The sequence below is a fragment of the Vespula pensylvanica genome, chromosome 2 (genome assembly GCF_014466175.1).
Source record: "Vespula pensylvanica isolate Volc-1 chromosome 2, ASM1446617v1, whole genome shotgun sequence".
In the NCBI taxonomy this organism is placed as follows: Eukaryota; Metazoa; Arthropoda; class Insecta; order Hymenoptera; family Vespidae; genus Vespula; species Vespula pensylvanica.
In genome coordinates this window covers 9,040,710-9,061,123 of record NC_057686.1, presented here as the reverse complement: position 1 = coordinate 9,061,123, position 20,414 = coordinate 9,040,710, and the positions used below count along the sequence as shown (strand labels likewise).

The 20,414-nt window shown below is 36.9% G+C and overlaps 1 protein-coding gene across 6 annotated transcripts in view; it reads left to right on the top strand.

Moving 5' to 3' along the window:
* The first annotated feature begins 6 nt into the window (after positions 1 to 6).
* The window catches only part of LOC122638223 (alpha-2B adrenergic receptor), a 97,778-nt gene continuing 77,370 nt past the window's right edge, over positions 7 to 20,414 (top strand). For all 6 annotated transcript variants that reach the window (XR_006329384.1, XR_006329383.1, XR_006329382.1 and 3 more), the window contains exon 1: positions 7 to 2,148. Coding sequence is in view for 1 of the 6 variants with exons in the window: in XM_043831085.1 (XP_043687020.1) it covers positions 1,066 to 2,148 (1,083 nt within the window). In the remaining 5 variants the exon portion in view is untranslated. The remainder of the gene's footprint in view (positions 2,149 to 20,414) is intronic.

The window sequence follows — 20,414 nt, the reverse complement described above, 5'->3', positions numbered from 1 at the left end:
CTCTCTCTCTCTCTCTCTCTCTCTCTCTCTCTCTCTCTCTCTCTCTGTAATACTGTAATTCAGTACATTTTGTGTCTAATATTCATGCTGGAGATTAATTTAAAGGAAAGGTTAGAAAGGGGGACCAATTTTTCACGCGCATTTTAATCCTCTCTTTCTTCTTTCTATTTCTACTATGCGTCTACATGTTCGCAAAGTTTAATCTTTACCTTCTCGATCCATTTATCCATCCATCCTACCTGCCGAATGTTCATAGATCTCTTCATCTCTCTCGTTCTGCTTCTTATTCTTTATCTCTCTTTTTCTCTCTCTCTCTCTCTCTCTCTTTTTCTATATGGATAGATTTTTTTTCGTTCGTTCGTATTAACACTGTCGTCGTGAGCCAGTGAATTCTGCAGTCGCGAAAAAAAAGCGATTCACGAAAAGCAATAACTCAAGGGCCAACCTACGATTAAGACAACGACAACGATGACGTAAAGAAACGAAGGGACACAGAAAGAACAAAAAGAGAAAAAAAAAAGGAGAAAAGGCAGAGAAACGAGGACACCTCGACACCTTCATTGAAGAACGGTTCGCGTCACCGAGCGTCACTTACCGCCCCAGATATTAGCTTCAGAATGAAGAATCTCATAATTCTTATGTAGACGATGGTTCAGCGTTTTATTAAATAAAAAATTTATTATCTATAAAAACACAATTTTACGTGTTAGGTAATAAGTCTGCACTAGAGGTGAGAGACGACGGGTCTCTCGACGAATAAAGGAAGAATTTAAAAGGGAAAAGAGAGAAGGGGAGAGGGAGAGAAAGAGGGATTGGTTCGATCTTCGATAAGGATGACATAATGTCGAAGCGGGCATGACGGCGCTGGCCTCGAGATGCGACGAGACCACCACTCTCTTGCTATTGTTATTACTCGAACTGGCACCTGGTGTAAGGTGTTACCCGCGCTCTTCGATCGGCGCGACATCAGAGGCGTCCTCCAACGACGGTGGTACGTCGTCCTCCGACGTGAGTTCCTCAGCCGCGACGAGATAGCATCCGCAGAGCACGGCGAGGGTGCGAGTGATGATCCCGCCGCTCCTTGGCAACATTATGTCTATCGACGACGCCGGTAGCTCGGCAACGGCGTCCACGAGCGTCTTCGAGGAGAACATGACGTGGTCTCGTTCGACGATTGCCGGCTCAACTACGTCTTCTTCTACGATCAGTGAGGCCACCTCGAGAGGCTACGAGGAAACCAGAGAAGAACGAGAGAAGACAGAAACGATTACTCGCCTTGCCGATTTTGCTGTCGGTTGGACCGACTGGAACGGCACCGAGCGAATAGAAGAAAGTAGAAGAGAAGAACAAAAGAACAAGTCGGTGGAAACTTCCAACGATCCGACCAAGGAGATCGGTGAACAGCCGAGAGGAAGAGATCCCCTTAGTTGTGCCTGCGAAAGAGAAGATTCTCTGATTTCCAGGGTCTCCGATAGGAGCACTTTTGAGATCTTCACTGGAGGCTCGAGTCTTGGCGTCGATCTTCTCTTTGACGTAACCTCCGACACGATGGAAGACCTCGCCATCTCTTCCTCAAACGACTCCATCTTCAACGAGAGTTTACCATATGCCTCGAACAAGAGCTACGACAATGAGACCTTGTTCGTTTTCGGTGATAGCATGTATCCATCGGGATATACTCTACCGCATATCATCGTGGCCTCGATCGTGGCTACCCTTTTGATGATAGTCATCGTCGTTGGTAACATGCTCGTGATAATTGCGATTATAACGGAGAAAGCACTGAAGAATATTCAGAATTGGTTCATCGCCAGTCTCGCTGTCGCAGACTTCTTTCTGGGTCTCATCATAATGCCATTCTCATTAGCGAACGAGATTATGGGTTATTGGATCTTTGGCTATTGGTGGTGCGATATATACTCCGCGATGGACGTGTTACTCTGCACGGCCAGCATCATGAATCTCTGTCTCATAAGTCTTGATAGGTTCTGGAGCATTACTCAGGCAGTGGATTACTTGAAGAAAAGAACACCGGCCAGGGCGATACTTATGATCGCCCTCGTCTGGCTATTATCCGCCCTCATTTGTATACCGCCGTTGCTCGGCTGGAAGAGGCCAACGCCGGAAGAGGATTATCCCAAATGCAAGGTGAGTAATTTTTTTTTTAAATCCCTCAGAATCAGAGGACGAGGAGTTCTAGAATTTTTATTAGTTTGCTTTCATTTTACTTTTTCGACAGAAACTGAGAGCACGAATTTGTTTTATCTATTCTTTTACAAAATCCAGATCACTCGTAAATTATTTGGAGTATTGGAATTAATGATTATACAATTTTACGATAAAATGAATAAATAATAGCAGAGTAAATATAAAATCTCCATTTATTCGCGTTCTCGCGCGATAAAGGATTTGTCAAATATTTTTATCATGTCGGATAAAGAAAGAACATCTGATTATCGCGAGATCACATCGTGAACTCGGTGAAGAGACATGGTGTGACTCTTTAGGGTACGTTGATTTTTAGTCTTACTTTTTCTAATGTGTCAGATCTCTGAGCCAGACTGGCTTGTTAGAAGAGCTAAGTAGCTTTGTAAAAACGTTGGAAATCGTATCCTTTAATCACATCGATCGATTTCAGAAACGTCAACTAAATTTATAATAAACTGACTTATTCATACTCTCCCTCTCCCTCTCTCTCTCTCTCTCTCTCCCTCTCTCTCTCTCTCTCCCTCTTTGATAATGGATAAAAAACTTCCATCTAGAAATGCATTTGCGCCATTATCTTAATCGTGAATCTTCGCACGGAAGATATTACTGGATTAATTGGATCGATTATCGCTAAAATCTTATGCGGCTTTGATCACTTCGCTCTTCAACGTCGAAGGATCGTTGTTATTTATTTTTATTTGAAAAAATCTCTCGATATTATATATACCATAAATAAATTTAATATTGTTAGACTAGAACGGTTATTAAATATTGAAAAGTAAATTAATCATAATATTTTATTAATTATCCACTCGTGCAAAATTATGCAAATTAATTAAGAGAACACGTAACGATTAATTTTACTCGAAATAAATAGAAATAAGTTTCTGCCTACAAATATTTCTTCCATAGTCGAAGTAATCCTTTCGATCTTCATCGGAACAGGAAAGACGAGTGGTAACTATCGGATGTTAAAAGTGGCATGCGAGAGATAAAGAAGACGAACGTTATCGAGTGACGTCAATTCTTTAATGTCTTTTTCAAACGGACGGAGACAGACGGAGGGGAATGAAGAAAAAAGCCGGTTCGTAAGTGATGTAAAGGGTATTGCAAAGCAACGCTGGTGTATTCAAGATTGAAGAGATCTTTCCGAGACTCTTGATACTTGTCGAAAAAGTTTCTTTTCGTGTTTGAAAAATACGATAGACATCTCGAGGTACTGAGTAAAAGTCGTTGTATTTTGCTTTCGATCCTATCGAAAGTACGTCCTTACTAATTCGTCGTCGTTACCAATAGACTATGTCAAAGAAGTCTTTAAACTCTCAAAAATGTTCAGGTTACGTCGTAAAACACTCTGCAAAATTCTTTCTGTGACTTTTGTAACTCCTTTTACAAGTACAACTCCTATCTTGCTGCTTTAATGCAAATGAACAGCCCGCAAGATGTTCTTAGGAGCGAATAAGAGACCGATCTTCTCGTTGAAAAGACGCCCGATAGAAATAGATATCCGTATTCATTTAATTTATCACGATATTTCGTTAGTCAGAACGTTTCAGTTTTTTAAATAAATGGAATAAATTTCTGGAGAAGAAGTTGAGGCATGAGAAGGGTTAATCGGATTTCAACGAAACTTTCCCACAAGAAAAAGTTATCGCGGTAAGCATCTAATAAGCGCGATTCTATAAAAGGAAACTCATGAAGTTGAGTCTTCAAAGAAGTACCTTTACGAAAGTTAATAGCGGATCGTCGTTTCGACGAATTTACTTTTGTAGAACTCGAGATGTCGTAGAGACGTTTCGCTTTACGGTCAGTTTCTCGATTTTTGTCCTACCATGCAAGTTTATTCCTATATTTTCCTATTTTTCCTAACGCAATCGCTGCTTCGACCGCGCGACGAAATCTTTTAATAGGATTAAACTATAATACGATTAGTACGTTGGTTTGTGATTAATTCCCGAAGGATAGACTGGAAAATCTTTCAGTCGAAAACCGATAATTTTCGAGAAAGAAACGAGATATAGAATCGATTTTTCGATCGACATGGATTTCTCTCTCATAAATAAGACGTTACAAAATCTTCTTTTACGAGGATCATCCTATCGAGATACGAGCGTTCTTCTCGAAATCCCATTTACACAAGAAACGATCTTAGAGAAACGTACCCTGACGAGGAGTCTCTACGAGTCTGTGATTTTCGAGACGAATTAATGGTGTGCGACGAAAAAAAGAACGTATCGTCGAGGCCATCAATTTTGGTCTTTGGTTTACGAGCGGTGAGTTCTGATACAGCCACGCTACCATTTCCTCACTTGACAAACGTTGCTTGAGATCTTATTGGATTTCTATGAAAGAGGGTCGGCTATCGATCGTCTTCGAAAAGGACGCAGTGAAGAAGACTAATCAGAGAACGAAAAGACGATTGTTTCTTGATCGTTCGATCTATTTTTTCGCATCATCGCGTCTTAACGGTTTAAATTTTCTTAAAGACCTTTAAATAAGGCCAACTGTTTTCGAAAAAGACTAAAACGCGATGTTCATTACGTTTGATATTCTATTTAAAAAGTTTTCGTAAGAAAGACATAAGATTTATCTTTCTCTCCTTTCTTGCTTTTATTTTTTTAATGAATTATACATCAGAGATGTAGATGATAGAAACAGCCAACTGTGGCTGCCTCGAAAATGTTCGAAAGAGCATTTATTCTTCATTTCTCTTTTCGATCGCTTACAACTGTTGCGCATACCGTAACGTGAAATTCTAATTTACAGTTTATTAGATAAATATAAGTCCATCGTAAGATTTATCGATTCATTGATTTTCGTCTCAAGGTGCCTTTATACCTACATCGGAGAAATGTATTCGTTACATAGTAACTCGAATAAAAGATAGTTCGATAACAAAGAAAGCAAAAGCAACTTGAAGCGAGTGTAATGTAATTCAGCAGCATTTCTCATTTAAATATCGTTATAAGTATCTTTATCATAGACCGTTTTCGATTTTGATCGAATTCTTCCCTTCTCTCTCTCTCTCTCTCTCTCTCTCTCTCTTCCTCTCTCTTTGGTTATTTCCATCTCCATTACTTAGAAAATGTAATTCGACATCGTCTATTGATATTTAATCGACTACGGAATCAACGTTCTTTCCGATTTCTATTACTGGTTCTCCTAGAAATTGAATATTCGCTTAATGCTAGGACTAGTCTTGGTATTCTAGGTAAAATGAAGGAAAGGTTGAAAGTAAGTAAGAGAAATAGAGAGAAGAAAGAGAGAGAGAGAGAGAGAGAGAGAGAGAGAGAAGAAACTAGCGGTAGCTTTCAAATCGATTGGATAATTATGTTGAGCGACGACTTTAATCGAAATATCTTACGGTCGCTCGAGGATACGGTCGAAAAGGCGAAAATCAAAAAAAGAGAGAAAAATGAGAAAGAGGATGGGATTTGGAAGAATGAAAGCAAGATTTCGTAGTTATTCCCGAGCGAAGAACCTTGTCAAGCTTTTTATTCGATCTCTCTCTGTTAACGGGAAAGGATGTTCTTCGATTATTTAAGCTCTATGTCAATTACACGTCGAACTGTTTCGAACCGATTTCTACGATTTCCATCTCTTTTCTATTAATTGTCTTTCTCTTTCTCGAACATAATACGAACTAAGCAGACACAGAGAGAGAGAGAAAGAGAAAGAGAGGGAAAGAGAGATTTATTTCATTTGATGGTCCTGTATCGCTAAAAGTATCTATTCTCTTGGTTGTTTATAAACAACTGTAGTAATTAATCATTGTGGTAGACCAAATACATACGTTTATAATTCGTTTTATTTTAATTGATCTAATTTGACTATAGATCGTTTATGGAAATAAGACCTCGAACGAGCAGTATCAACAGCGACGTTTAACCAATTGAATTTCTTCGATTATTAACGACATATATTTGTATATTTTTTGGAACAAATAAAATACGTGTCTTCTATATACTTCAAAAATAACATTTAAGATTTGCAAGATGTAGTGATAATGGTTTGAGAAGTAATATTGATATATAATAATTGAACTGTTTGTTAACAGATCACATGAACTGATGTATTTAAGATTACACCGATAATCCTTTAAATATAGTTATTCAAATTTCTCTAATTTAATAATATTATATATATATATTTTATAAATGTTTTTCATCTTACGATTTTGTCGGTTCTTCCTTTAAGACATCTAAGCTTTCGACGAAGACAGCTGTATTCAGAATTGTTTTATAAGTTTACGATAAATCTATCAAGAAATTGGATTGAAAAGTTACGTGTTTATTACGGAAGATTACGTAAGATAAGATTCTAAAGATATCGAAAAATATCTCACGAAATTCTTTCAAACCAATAACTATTTGAAAAATAAACGACTGAGGAAACCGATATCGAATCGATCTAGATAAAAAGAGAGTTATTCGGCTTAATGAGAAACTTTTCGAACGCAAAGTTAGTCGGTTTTCTTCCTTCCTTGAATTTTTTAAGCCTCCTCTCATTACGGATTCCATTGTTATATCCGGTCTTCCGTTGGGATCTTGAAAAAAAGAGAAAGAAAAAAAGAAAGCAGGTGATCGCACGGGACAAAATGAAAGTTTCATTTGATGAACGAAGGGAGAAGATGGCCAACACTAAGAGAGAGAGCGAGGAAAAGACAGACTATCGGAGGAGTACCGAGAAAGAGTAATTGCTACGGCGATCCGATCGCCGTGAAAGACTGGACCGTAAAATTTTAATCGGGCCACTTTATTCACAAGACCTTGCTTCGTAATCCCTAGAACTTAGGAGAGAAAGAAAGAAAGAGAGAGAAAGAGAGATGTCGGAGAGTCGGAAGATGGTGTAGTCATGACGAAAAGCGGTAAGAGTGGATCGTTAATCATGATTGCCTCTTTCGCTATCCCTTTCTCTCTCTCTCTCTCTCTCTCTTCTTTCTCTCTTGTCTTTAACAATGTCCTCCGTGTTTGCTCGAATTCATCTCACAATTTGGGACCAAACAAACGGAAATAACGATCCTCTTGCTTACGAAGGGTCGATTGACCTATAAGGATCTTTCTTTGCGGTATTTTAAAAAGTGAAAAAAAGGAATGATACAAATTTGTCGCGTTTTAAGTCTTATCGGTCGAAATTGTCAATATTATAAACATAACAAGTAACGACTATTATTTCGAAATAAAATAAAAAATGATAGACACTGTAGGATGATTTCACGAATCTCTTATTTCTTATTTCGTAGCGGCTTGGTCCTTATCCAAAAAGGATCTACGATAAAATTTGTTATTCGGTTCATAGCGTGTCGATATTCGAATTAATTGTTGAATGTGTTTCACCTTTCACACTTTAAAACGAGAGAAAAGAGTCGGCTTCGTTTATTTCCGAGAACGGAATAGAATTTATGATTACTCCTTTTCAATCCGAGAATCTTTTTGCCGATCTTTCGTCCCGTCTCTCTCGCTTTCTCGGCGTAATCCCCTCGACAAAGAGGTAAGAACGATGCGATGGTAACACGCTATTGCACTCGGCTCGAGTGCGCGAGCTGAATATTTCTCTCGTCGTTCGGTCCTCCTTCTAAGCCGTTACACTTCTTTCTTTTCTACTAGAAGAGATCGCGCGAAGATTCAACGAGCGGTTCGCGTTTCGTCTCGCGCCTCCTTTTACCTTGAGAAGTAATAATGATAATACATAGTGATTGCGATCGTAATGAAGTAACTTCGTGGAATGCAAGAGAATTTAGTATCGAGGTCGAGAGTTGGGAAAGTAAGAAACTATTGATATTAATTGTATCTTGCCTTGGTCTTGAACAATGTTCAATGAAAGAATGTGAAAGAAAGAACATATATACAATGAAAGAAAGAAAAGAAAAAATATATATATATATACATATATATACACACACACAATAGATTTATTTGATATCTATATTAACGTTGAAGAATGATGATATAAGAAGTTAAATAAATAGAAAGTAAATACAATTATTACAGAACCAAATAAATAAATAGAAGAGAATAAAAAAAGGAGAAGAAAGGGCCAAGATATATATCCAAGAAGTATAAAGATTCTGCGTTTTAAATGAAATAAAATTATTTTAACTCGTAGCATTTTCTATTTCCAGTAGATTCTTTTACGAAAGACAGAGAAAAAGAGATAAGGAAGAAGGATTGACATTTTAAAAATAAGATTAATATGCTTACATGCGTTAATGCGTTGCATGCGTGTATAGAGGACTCCATCGAGTAGCAGTAGTCAGATCGAGGTCGAATCAGACTCACTTTCTGTCGTTTTCTCTCTCGTTCTCACGATGCGAGACGTGGCAACGATTGACAGGCGAAAGGGCGGGCACCCTAGTCAAAGGTGCTTGATAAATGCCAACAAAATCCTACGAGCTTGAAATCGAGAAGGTTCGTGAAGGGTGAAAGCAGTAGAGGATGGAAAAGGAAGGACGGTGGCAGACGCGATGTATTAGCTGAATGTGACAGCCAGGCATCCAGTAAACTAACTCTCTTTCTTTTTCTTTCTCTCTTTATTTCTCTCTCTTTCTTTTTCTCTTTTTATCCGTCTTTCTTCTCTTTCATTTAGTGCACAAAATGGCTACTTCAAAATCGATACTCCTACACCATCGAAGCTCTGCTTCTTTTTTTCTTTTTCCTTGATCCTTATAGAGAAAATTGTTATTCAACGATTTTCGTCACTATTTTCGAATTAAAACACGTTAAAACGTCTATGGCAAGATTCATTGAACGATTTAATATTCTCTATTGCTATTTTAACGTAAATCGAGATACATGCATTTTGCTTCAATCTCGTTCTACACAATTTTTGAATTCATATAATCCGCATTTTGTTCGTTTATTAAGTGATAATAGATACCAATGGTTGGCAATGTTTCAAACTTGATAAAAGCAACTTTTTTCGGTTGTCCTTTGACTGTCGATAACGATAACGAGTACTGTCTAGTTACTATCTCTCGTTGTACTGGCTAACGAGTGCGATGCAAAAATGTTTGTCTCACGAAATGGTCTGGCTGTAGAGGACTTACGATCTACGCAAAAAAAAAATCGCGCGTTGTACACGTAACTGCGGCGAATTTAAGAGATGTGGAAATGGAAAGTTAGAACGAACGAACGAGAAAAATAGAGAGAGAGAGAGAGAGAGAGAGAGAGAGAGAGAGAGAGAGAGAGAAATAAAGAAAGCTAGGAAAAGGACAACGAAGTTGATACGCGAAGGAGAGAATGTATAAATAGCGTATATTTGCGAAAATAAAGATATAAAGTAGAAAATATGACGTGAACCGGTAAAATTATCTCTCTTTATTTTTCTTTTTCTTTCCATTCGTCGTTCTCCTTCTCATTCCATGTTACGTGATATAATTTCCGCTTGCTTGGTAACACATTTAAATGACCTTCTATGTAGTTAATTAAAAAAGTCAAAAAATGGACCTTTTCGAAAGATCTTGTCTTCGAAATTTTTTTAATTCTATATTTGTGAGAAATTTCACTAAATTGAATTCGACCGTGAAATGAAATTAAGGGGAAAAGGGCAAGGCGTCCGATATTCCGCGTTAGTTGGTACTCGGCGAACCGATCGTTAAATTAGCTTCTAATCTGGTATATCTTAGAGCGGGTCGATAGAAAAAGAAAGTGACTCTTACACAGCACACTGTGCAAAAGATAATAGAGAAAAAGAGAAAAAATGTATAAGAAAAAGAGACATAGTGAGTTTGAAAAAAGATTATCGGCGACAGCCACAATTTGTACATCGGCCGTTAAGCTTGCTCATTGCTGAAGCGTCTCTCACATCCGATCGTTCTAACTTCGTTACCTTGAGAACGAAGTAGCTGACTCGTCGTGTCTAAAGATTGGAAGCTGACGGTGAACCATCGAACGTCAGCCTTTGAAGATGTCTCTCTCTAGTCCTCTTTTTCCTCTAGTCTCCTATCTCCTTTCCTTCCAATACTCGTTTTGCTATCTTCCTCACCTCTTTCGATAACTTTTTTTTTTCAATTTCCTGTATCGAATTACACCTTTCTCCTTGGAATTTAACCGGCACCTCTCACACGAATATTCACCATGCATAAAAATAATATCGAACAATATATCGAAGCGATATAGATTTATTTCTACGTGTTTAATTTATATCTTATACAATGTCATGAAAGTTATGATCTTATACAATATTATAAATATCTGTATAATTACATGAAATATATGATAATATTTAATATGAATATTTAATGAGAATACTTAAATCCAAGAGAAACGATATATTTTTTTAGAGATTGCAGTGAAGATGAGCTAAGCTGCTTTTTAATAAGTACACCCGCAGGTTGTGTATTATTTTCCGATATTTTTCTTCCCATCATCATTACGGAAAAGTTTGCGTCTCGAATAAAGCTTGTATGGGCAAAAATGCAAGTGGGATCATAAATATGCACCGCGAAAAATGTCATAAATTGCGACTAGATTTAACAGGAGTCGTTATTCATGTCTTTTCCATATACGAGGACACATTTTTATACTATATTTCTTGTCCAATATGGCACTAATATACCATGCACATCCACGTTCATGTTACAGTGACGACGATGGATGCTTTTCCCTTGTAATTAAGAAATACGGGCGTTTAACTTGAACCCGTCTGCAATCTAAAATCATTTATACGAAATGCTCTATATTTACCGATGTTGGTTTACGAACAAAAGTAGCCGGCTCGTTCGTAAAATAAAATTATATTCGTCGCTTAGGGATGCTTCAAGCTTGCAAGAACAAAAGAGGAAGAAAGAGAGAAAGAGAAAGCGAGGGAAAGAGAGAGAGGTAAGAGATGAGTGGTCGGTATACTTTATTAAAAAATGTTAGGTTAAAGGCATCCTTGATGCGTCGTATCGTTTCGCAGGAGTATGCGAGCTGCGCTACTTTTAAATGGAACGATAGCTCAGAGTGGTTGCATTTCGCCTGACGTAAAGGGTGTTTTTAATAAAACCGTCGTCCCTCTCGATCCACCGCTCAGTTGTATATAGACTCCTCTCCTAGTTATACGTACATAGGTACGAAGATACAAATATACGTGTAGGAAGAGCACCAATGCAAGCAGCTTCCGAAATGGCAAGCTGCCTTCGGGCGACTCAACGATGCGCTCCGAATACCGGCCTCGCTTGCAGATATTCGACTCGCATACAAAATACACTACTGAAGATTTCGCACTTTTCAAACGAGAGTAAAAAAGAAAAAAAGAGAAATGGTAAGATGGACTCTCGTCAATGAAAAAAATGTGAAATGCACTTGAAATGTTCTAAAAGCTCTTTGAAAAAAAAATTATAAAGAAATTATAGTGATAAAAAATTATGCGTGTAATTATAAAAAATTGCGATAATTTAACAAAAGATAATTTAAAATTTGAACTTTTTGCTCATTCTTTTGGCAGCCAATATTTTTTACCAAAGTCTACGATTTAATCATTGTTGTTTGAAACCGAAAAAATCGTCTTCTAATGAAAAGAATCGTCGAGTTAGTACAAATGGAAGATAAGACACGAGAAAGATTGTGAGAAAAAGCACGTTGAAAGAAGGAAGTATGAAAAGGCAGATAAAAAGATGAGATCAGATTGAAGAGCAAAACTCTGGAGGCACGTTCACGAAGCTGCAAAACGAATCGCATGTGAAATCTGTTCATTGAGAAAAGAGGAAGCACTTTTCACGTTTCTCTCGAAAACGTAGATTACGAGACTGTGAGATATAGGAAAAATCGAACGTTAAAACCACCGTACAAGCTCTTTAAGAATTCATTTAGATTGATTATGCGACGTTACTGCTTTTTTGTGGAACGATAAGAGCAAGCAGTAATTCAGCAAAGCCTCATTAATTATGTAAATTGTAGCAAAGGGATTTAATGGTAAAAAAAGGAGAAGCTTCTTCCAATCGATTTTTTATCAACAGTTCGGTTATCGGAAAAATTCTTCAAATTTATTCTTTCTTATAGGACAAATACAAAGAGAGAAAGCAAATCACATGTTAAATATACATATACATATATATATATATGTGTATGTGTGTCGTAATATTGTTTTATTTCATATCACAGTGCAATATTTACAACCGTTCAGAATTACTATAAATAATACAAGTTGATCCATCGATTAGTTGAATTTCTGATAATAATCATTTCGAACTGTTCTGACAATGCAAATTTCGAAAATGAGAGTTTCAGAGATGAATGTATTGCTAATAATCCCTTTACACGTTCCTTAATAATTTGCTTATAATAGATATAGATATGCGTTGTATTTTTTCAGCGAACTTCTTACATGATATTTATAAGAATATATACTTATAAGATTCTTTCATTAGGATGGAAAGACGAAGGACGTAACATACTTCCATATTTTTAGTTAAGGAGATGCATTTCACCTATCTTAATCTTTATCGGTTATACTGTGGCTAAAAGTATTTCTACTAATTTACTATATATGTTCATATATACGTACGTATATAGTACACGATGAAATAAGTTGGGTTAAGTAAAAGCAACGGAAAGTTTAATTTTCTCCATTCTATTCCTGTAACATTTCTCCAGTATGATACTTGGAACTTTTCTTATTATTTAGATACTTAAACGAATTAATTATGTATACTAACTTAGTAGCTGCAAGAGAATATTTTTTTTCTTTTGAACTCCTAGTTTCTTTCCTGACTTTTTTCATCCATTAAATAACGATTCTCTTGAACGATTTAACTTTTTTGACAAGAACAAAAATCATCGTTTCTATTTTCCACGAACTACGAAAGCAATCCACAAAATATTCGGTTGTGAACGTACAGAATTCTCAACGTTTCTCCTTATGCTGTTCAATGGACAGTACTGACGTTCTGGTCTTCTTTTTCTTCGAATACCTGTAGTTACCGCGAGCATGACAGAAAGTTGTGCAGCAGGAAGAAAGTCTAGAAAAGCCTGGAAGAAAAAGAAAAAGGTGCTTGGGGGTGTGGACGAGAGAGGATGAATGGAACGATAAGGAATTCGAGCCAGGACACTGAAACCTCTGACCTGGTATGTCGGCCAATCTTTTGGCTAGGTGTCTTTTTCTTTTTCTCTCTGTTTCTCTCACTCTTTTCCTATCTCTCTCTCTCTCTCTCTCTCTCTCTCTCTCTCTCCCTCTCTTTCTCTCTCTCTTTCTTTCTCTTTATTTCTCTCCCTTTCTTTCCCTTTCTCTCCCTCTCAATGTCCAGCTTTCAACGTCCCTTTTCTCAGCTTCCGGAGATATTCGTACTCGGTTGAGATACGATCGACTTCCTTTCTGTACTATAAATCCATGCACATATACATCCACTTCGCACCAAGCTTCCGATTTTTCTTCAATTCTTAAAAGTTGACACTGCCTGAGAAAATCCATTCAGATATTTACTATTTCGAACAACGAACAAATTCAGTTTTTATTCGAAACTAATTTGCAACAGTTGCAAATTCCAAAGTAGTTTACTTTATAAGAACTAAATATAAATGTTAAACGTAGAATTAAAATGATAATAACAGTATCGGATTTACGCATAGGCGATGGAGGCGGTTATTTACACGACTATATAAATTCATGTTAGACATATAATAAATTTAATTTAATATATCGGCGCATAATTGATTTATTTTAATGGAGATAATTAATGAATCGTTTAGTAAATCGTTAAAGTAAATTCTAAATCATTTAAGTCTTCTCCTTCGGTCTTCTCAAATTACATATATGGCCTTCTAGAATTGTGAGTTACGATCGAAAGGTTTCGTGAGATTAACATGAAATATATCGTGCAAGCTAAACTACAGATTATTATACGATCCCGATGCGAATACCGTTGGACGATAATCGCGTAACATTCCGCTCTATAATTATTACCGGTTAGATATCGATTGTGGCAAGAATTTACCGACGATTAATCGAATAAGGCGATTCTATCGAACAATAATCCGATTCCTAGTGTAACCCAATAGGGAGAATAAACCTAGATACTATTCAATGCTATCTATACTAAATGAGCCATGTTCCTTTTTTAAATGTTGATGTTTGATTTTGCTTAAAAAAGCTTAAAGAATTTTCTTTCGAACCTATGAAATATAATAAAAAATTTTTTTTTTAAACAAGATTAAGAAATACGCTTTTCCCACTTAACATTTTGTATAAAGAATAGAAGATGTCTTTTAGAAGTTCCATTCGTTGGAAAGTGCGTCGGAATCCTTTGTTCCACTTCTACCTTTCAGACGGAAATCCCAAACTCAATCTCCTTTCTGCGACGCGAACGTGCCAAAAGGACATAGAGAAAAGAAGAGAAAAAGGGGAAGGATAACGCGGCCAGTAAAGAAGAAATTGTGGTATCGCTCGAATGCTTTTCCGTCGACTTCGAATCGCTTCGATGTGAGAATGCTATGTTGAAATCAGTGAGGTTACGTAAATAGATTTTTGTGAGACTATCGAGAACGTGTCACGTTAAGATAACACATCTTTTGCTTGTCTTAATAAATGTAGAAATTTGCGAGCACTCTATCCCCCTCAAAAGATAACGATTTTTGATAGGAATTTCTCTCTCACACACACATACACATACACATACACGCATATAGAACACTTTGATGCGTTCTTTTATCATCTCGCAGCACGCGTTGCTGGGAAAATATAAAATAAGAATTTCGTTTCACCTTTGAGCTTAATAGTCAATATTATAACTATTATATTTGCATCGTAATTGATAAGAATATATAAAATTGTTCTGATAATAAATTGAAGTAATCAACAATAATTTTCTTTTTAAATTTAAAAATAGAAGTAATTAGAATACAGTATCTTGGAAGATTTTCATATTTTTTTATCTAGTCTCCTTTCGCTATTACTACTGCTCTCTCTTTCTCTCTCTCTCTCTCTCTCTCTCTCTCTCTCTCTCTCTTTCTCTTTCATACACACGTAGCTTGTAAATCACACGACAGTAGTGATAGAGGAAGACGTAATAAACGAGCGACGGTGGCAATAATGCTAATAACTATGAACTGTTCATGATCACGTATGGTATATAGTCTTTCGCTTTCTCTCTTCTTCTTTCTTGCTCTCTCTCTCTCTCTCTCTCTCTCTCTCTCTCTCTCTCTCTCTCTCTCTCTCTCTCTCTTTACTTGTAGAAGAAGGTAGATTAGCTATTCATACGAGAAGATAAAAAAAGTGAAAGCCATTGCTAGAAATCTATGAGAACATTTCTCTCGATCAAAAACGTCACGCAAACTTAAAATTATCTATAAAGAAATAAAAAAATTACTTGAAAAAAGAACTAGGAGTATTTTTTGTAGAATGAAAAGAATGGATAAACAAGAGACTGAAGTAAAAGAAAGAGGGATGGCTCTTTCGTTAACGAATCTTTTCTTGGTAATATCTTCGCAGCTGACGATCGATGTTCGGAAGAGAACAAAACCCAAGCACGGCTCCTCTCCTTTCGCAACTGCTTCATGAACATCGACAACAACATTGGCAACGGCAGTAGCAATAGCTGCACTAACTCGGAAAGCCAAACTCTCGAGGCCATAGGGTTGATATCTTATCGAGAAGAGGATCGATACATAGAATTCTAGCGTTTCTGTCATATCTATTAGTGTACAGGCGGTGGTACTTGTGAATGAGGACCGTATATGTTGTCTAGAGTATACCTAACAAGACCAAGCTCGTCGTTAAGATAATCAAATCGAACACAATACTCGATCTATCTGTCTCTTTTTCTCGCACAGAGCCAGTGTTTCGCTTAGTTCGTGACTAATTGATTTCATTATTCCTGATAGTTACGTACAAAGGAACCATTATCGGCAGGCAGCATAAAAAAAGTGAAGCACGAAACCGTATGTTTTCAGATCGTTAACGTGAAGCATCTATCTTTCTACTCTCTACTGATGAAAAGGAGAAGTGAGATCTTGAGTACGAAGGATGTATCAGAGTAGCATTGTCGTGCTTTCGCTTCGACATTGTTTCATGTTCGTAGTTTCGAGGAGTGTCCCTGAACGTGACTAATTAATTTCATTAGGTTCGAGATAGTGTTCGACTTCGCACGTGATGTCCTCCTAGGTGTAATCTTTCGAGAAAGCGAATAAATTTATTGTATAATCTCAATTATCGAAGTTGGTAGAAGGATAATTTATGAAGGGACAATAAAAGAAGCATAGGCAATTTGAACTATATATAACTATATGTAATTATAGATAGCACGTTGCTTTAACAGCGAGTGTGCTTTATTTGTTTGAGAGAGAGAGAGAGAGAGAGAGAGAGAGAGAGAGAGAGAGAGAGAGAGAGAGATTGGTTGAAAGCAACGCGAATGTTTGATGTATGATCTGAATGAATCACTATCGAGTGTCCCTGAAAAACGATTGATGTAAGAATGTAAGTATGCACGTGGAGTTGGAGCAAAAATGGTATCCCAAGTCAAAATATGAAGCAAAAGAAAGGATGAACGATGAGTGATCGAGATCATAGTGTATCGATAAGTCAAGAGAGCAACGTGTATAGAATGAATAAGTGTAAAAGAGCAGAGTATCAGTGGACTTGAGAGAAGTAATGCCGAGAACTATTAGAATAATATCGTATTTTGTTTGTTAACAAAGTGTACTATTTATTTTTATTTTTCTTACTCAAAGCTCTGGTACCATAAGAACCCTACAAATAAAAGAGCTATTAAAACTTATTAGACAGTTATTATAATTGAAGCAACTATAATAATAATATTGATACATTAATCACGAGATTATATACACTACAATAATACATGAGACATTAATTAGCTAACGGGATAATTCATATATAATTCATCGAGAATATATTAATTTATAAGGAAATACAACTATGAGTTCATATTAAGATTATATGCGAGAGATTCATTTTTATGTGAGCAACTCTTTGACAGTACCAAGTTCGAAAAAAAAAAACTCGTTCTTGTTCCTTATCAGAACTTCCATTCAGTCGAAATACAGATTAGGTCGAATACACACGTTGGAAGTCGTACATTATACAGACGATTTCAGGTCATCATTCATCGTTAAGACAAAGCTCAACTGGGAATCACTAGCCATCCCTTACGGTTGACCACTTTATCCTTTCGCAAGACATAACAATAACATTTTCTAATCGAAAACGTTTCAAGGTCATAACAATGGGAGGATTCTAGCTTATCAAAAAGAGATTAATATAATTGTCTCTGATTTGTCTTTTTCTAATTTTTCCAAAACAATTGTAACAATAATCTTTTAATGGTATAAGTTTTAATATCGTCGATAGTATCGTAGATTTAGTAAGAGTTCTTGGAGATAGTTCAGTTCGTCTCACGGTTATAGGGAGACGGATAATAAATCACTGAACATTTCATTTGGAAAATAAATTCTTCCAATGTATTATTAAGATCATCTGAATTTTTATCCAGAAAAAGGGGACGTTCCGAGGAAACTACGTCGGAGAAAGGGAGAAAATCAAGAATGTAATAGTAAAAGTTAGATTTACTTCCGTCTTGGCTATTTATTTGCGAGAAGAAGTATCTAGGGAGTGGAAGTTGATGAAAGAAAGAGATAAAGATACGAGAAGGTGGTGTTCACAAAATGTGTTTCCGCTTTACTTACATTTCGATGTAAAAAGAAAGGAGGAGAGAATAAGCTTATACGAGTCCACGGAGACTCAAAATCTTCCTACTCTCGAAAAAGAAATTCACTGTCGCGCTTCGTGAAGCGCTTTTTTCCAACCATCAAATTCCTACCATGATTCTCTTTCTCTCTCTCTCTCTCTCTCTCTCTCTCTCTCTCTCTCTCTCTCTTTCTCTCTCTCAATTCTGTTCCAATTTCTTTCCGTGGAGATCTTGTTCGTAACGAATAATCGTCATTGTAAAATCAAGAATTCTCTCCGTGGAAAGGACAGGTAGTACGTTCGTTACAGGAGTGTGAGATCCCTTTCGGCTAACGGACAGCTGGAGATAGTAATGAAGGCAGCGGCTGTACGCGATACATCAGGATTCGTATGATGGACAGCCTCGAGGTTCGAAGCAGCAGGCGCTATTGGCCTGCTCGTTGCTGTCGGTTAAAGGTAGGACTCGTGTAGTCGCTTGTTCGCTCCACGAGATATCGATCTATGTCAACTTCGCTTCGTCTCTGTCTCACACTACCTTCCTCTTGTGCAACATATCTATGAATTGCCACATGCACGTAGACATATAAATACATACGAACACGTGACTATAAATTTATGTTGATGTAAAAAATGTATTATGTTAAGCGAATCAAACTATTACGAGCTATCTTTTTGAATCATTCCAATTTAGATACATATCTACTGTAAAAGTGAAAAATGTTAGACTAACTTCGTATTGGCAACTTTTATGATGCCGATTGAATAGTTTGATCATTTAAAAGTTATTCTTTTCTTCTGTACGCGCATATTGGGACGATTAAATAGTTGCTACATAGTTCCAGTACAAAATACATTTCATAAAAGTTGCATATGGCAGTTTTCTCTATATCGTTAATTTGTATTCTAAAAAACTTATTATTTAATACGACTAGCTGGAAGCAATTAAACGATCATCACTGCGCATAAACATATATGGTTTATGTCACCGGCAACTGTTCCCTTATTCTCAGAATAAAGCGTCATGTAATTTTTTAGTTGTTGTAATTAAAAAATCACTAGTGCGAGGTTTCCTATATAAGATAATGCGTTCCATTTCAGCAATTAAAAGGTTCCTTTGAGAAAGTAACCAGCGGCTAGCTTTAGACTTTATCCGTGGAGCACTGCCACAAGTTTGATTTTCTAAGTGAACGCTGAAGTGGTACCTGCATTTGATGTGAAGTTGTGACTCGAGTATAGAGAACCGGTATCAAAGTCTGCAGAAATACATACTTACAAAACGAAGAAACAGAAAGACAAAGAGAGAAAGAGGGAGGGGGAGAGATAGAAAGAGAAAGAGAGAGAGAGAGAGAGAGAGAGAGAGAGAGAGAAAGAAAGGAAACAGTTGAAAGTGGAATGGAGTAAAAAAAAACGAGGCAAAGAATCCAACGAAACATTAGCCGGAAGTTTATAGATGCTTTGTACGACGATGACGAACGGGCACTCGACATTCAGTTTTTTTTCTCTTTTAAATCTTCTCTTTCCCTTTCTGTCATGAAAATTCCTCACTTTCGAAAATACTTGAAAGCAATGTGCATACAACACGTCGTTGAGTCGAACGGAGACAACGAGCCTTTTTAAAGTCGACAACGTTTTCGTCGTTGATAAAAATCGATCGCTTATGCGTAAGTAAAAATAGAGGATGCAGTATACGCTTGGCTCTTTTCGTTTTTTATTTTTCTTTCTTTGAAAATGAGAGGAGAACAGTCGTAAACATGGGACCCTTTGTGCTATGATTCATTTCCGATAGATAAAGAAGAATAATGAATAGGAAGGGAGATAAGAGAAGTACTTTCGAAACGATACGAGAAGTTCCTGCTCTCGGGTGATTGAAATTCGCCTCGCGTCCTGCAAAATTATATGGTTGCTAGGTAGAAAAGTCTGAGAATACTAAATGTATATGGGCAACTTGCATTACTTGTTCTCTCTTTTTCTTTTTCTTTCTATCTCTTAAAAAAGTATACTTCGTATCCAAAGAAAACTCGACAAGGAACTCGGCATCATTGTTACTCTCTTAGCATTCAAATAGCTTTAAAGCAATCTTAATATTGTATGTATCCAAATTTAAATATTTCCTTATATGTAGTAGACGAAATAAACTTTCCGATTTTGTCAGCTCGCGAGCGAGATTCTCCAGCCTTAATGCAGTTACATCGTGGAAGCATATTTATGAATCGAGCACGCCTATTCATTTTTCCGCGTGTTTAGTTACCTACAAGAGAAAAGTTCGCTGTTCTTTCGCTCTTCCTGTTTTCTCTTCGATTACGATTTACGTATTCTGCCTGATGTACGTATCTTGGCCGCTCGGCTAAATTTATTTTCCTTTCTCCTTTTATTTTCAATTTAATTTTCAGAACATATCCAGTTCGGAATATACCATAGCTTCAGCGAAGATCTGAATTATTCTGTGCTACGAAAATGTACATGCATGACCGAGTGATACGCTCCAACGATAGCAAGATAAAGAGGGAGAGAAAAAGAGAGAGAGAGCGAGAGAGAGAGAGAGAGAGAGAGAGAGAGAGAGAGGTAACCTAAAAAGCACATCTCGAATCGTA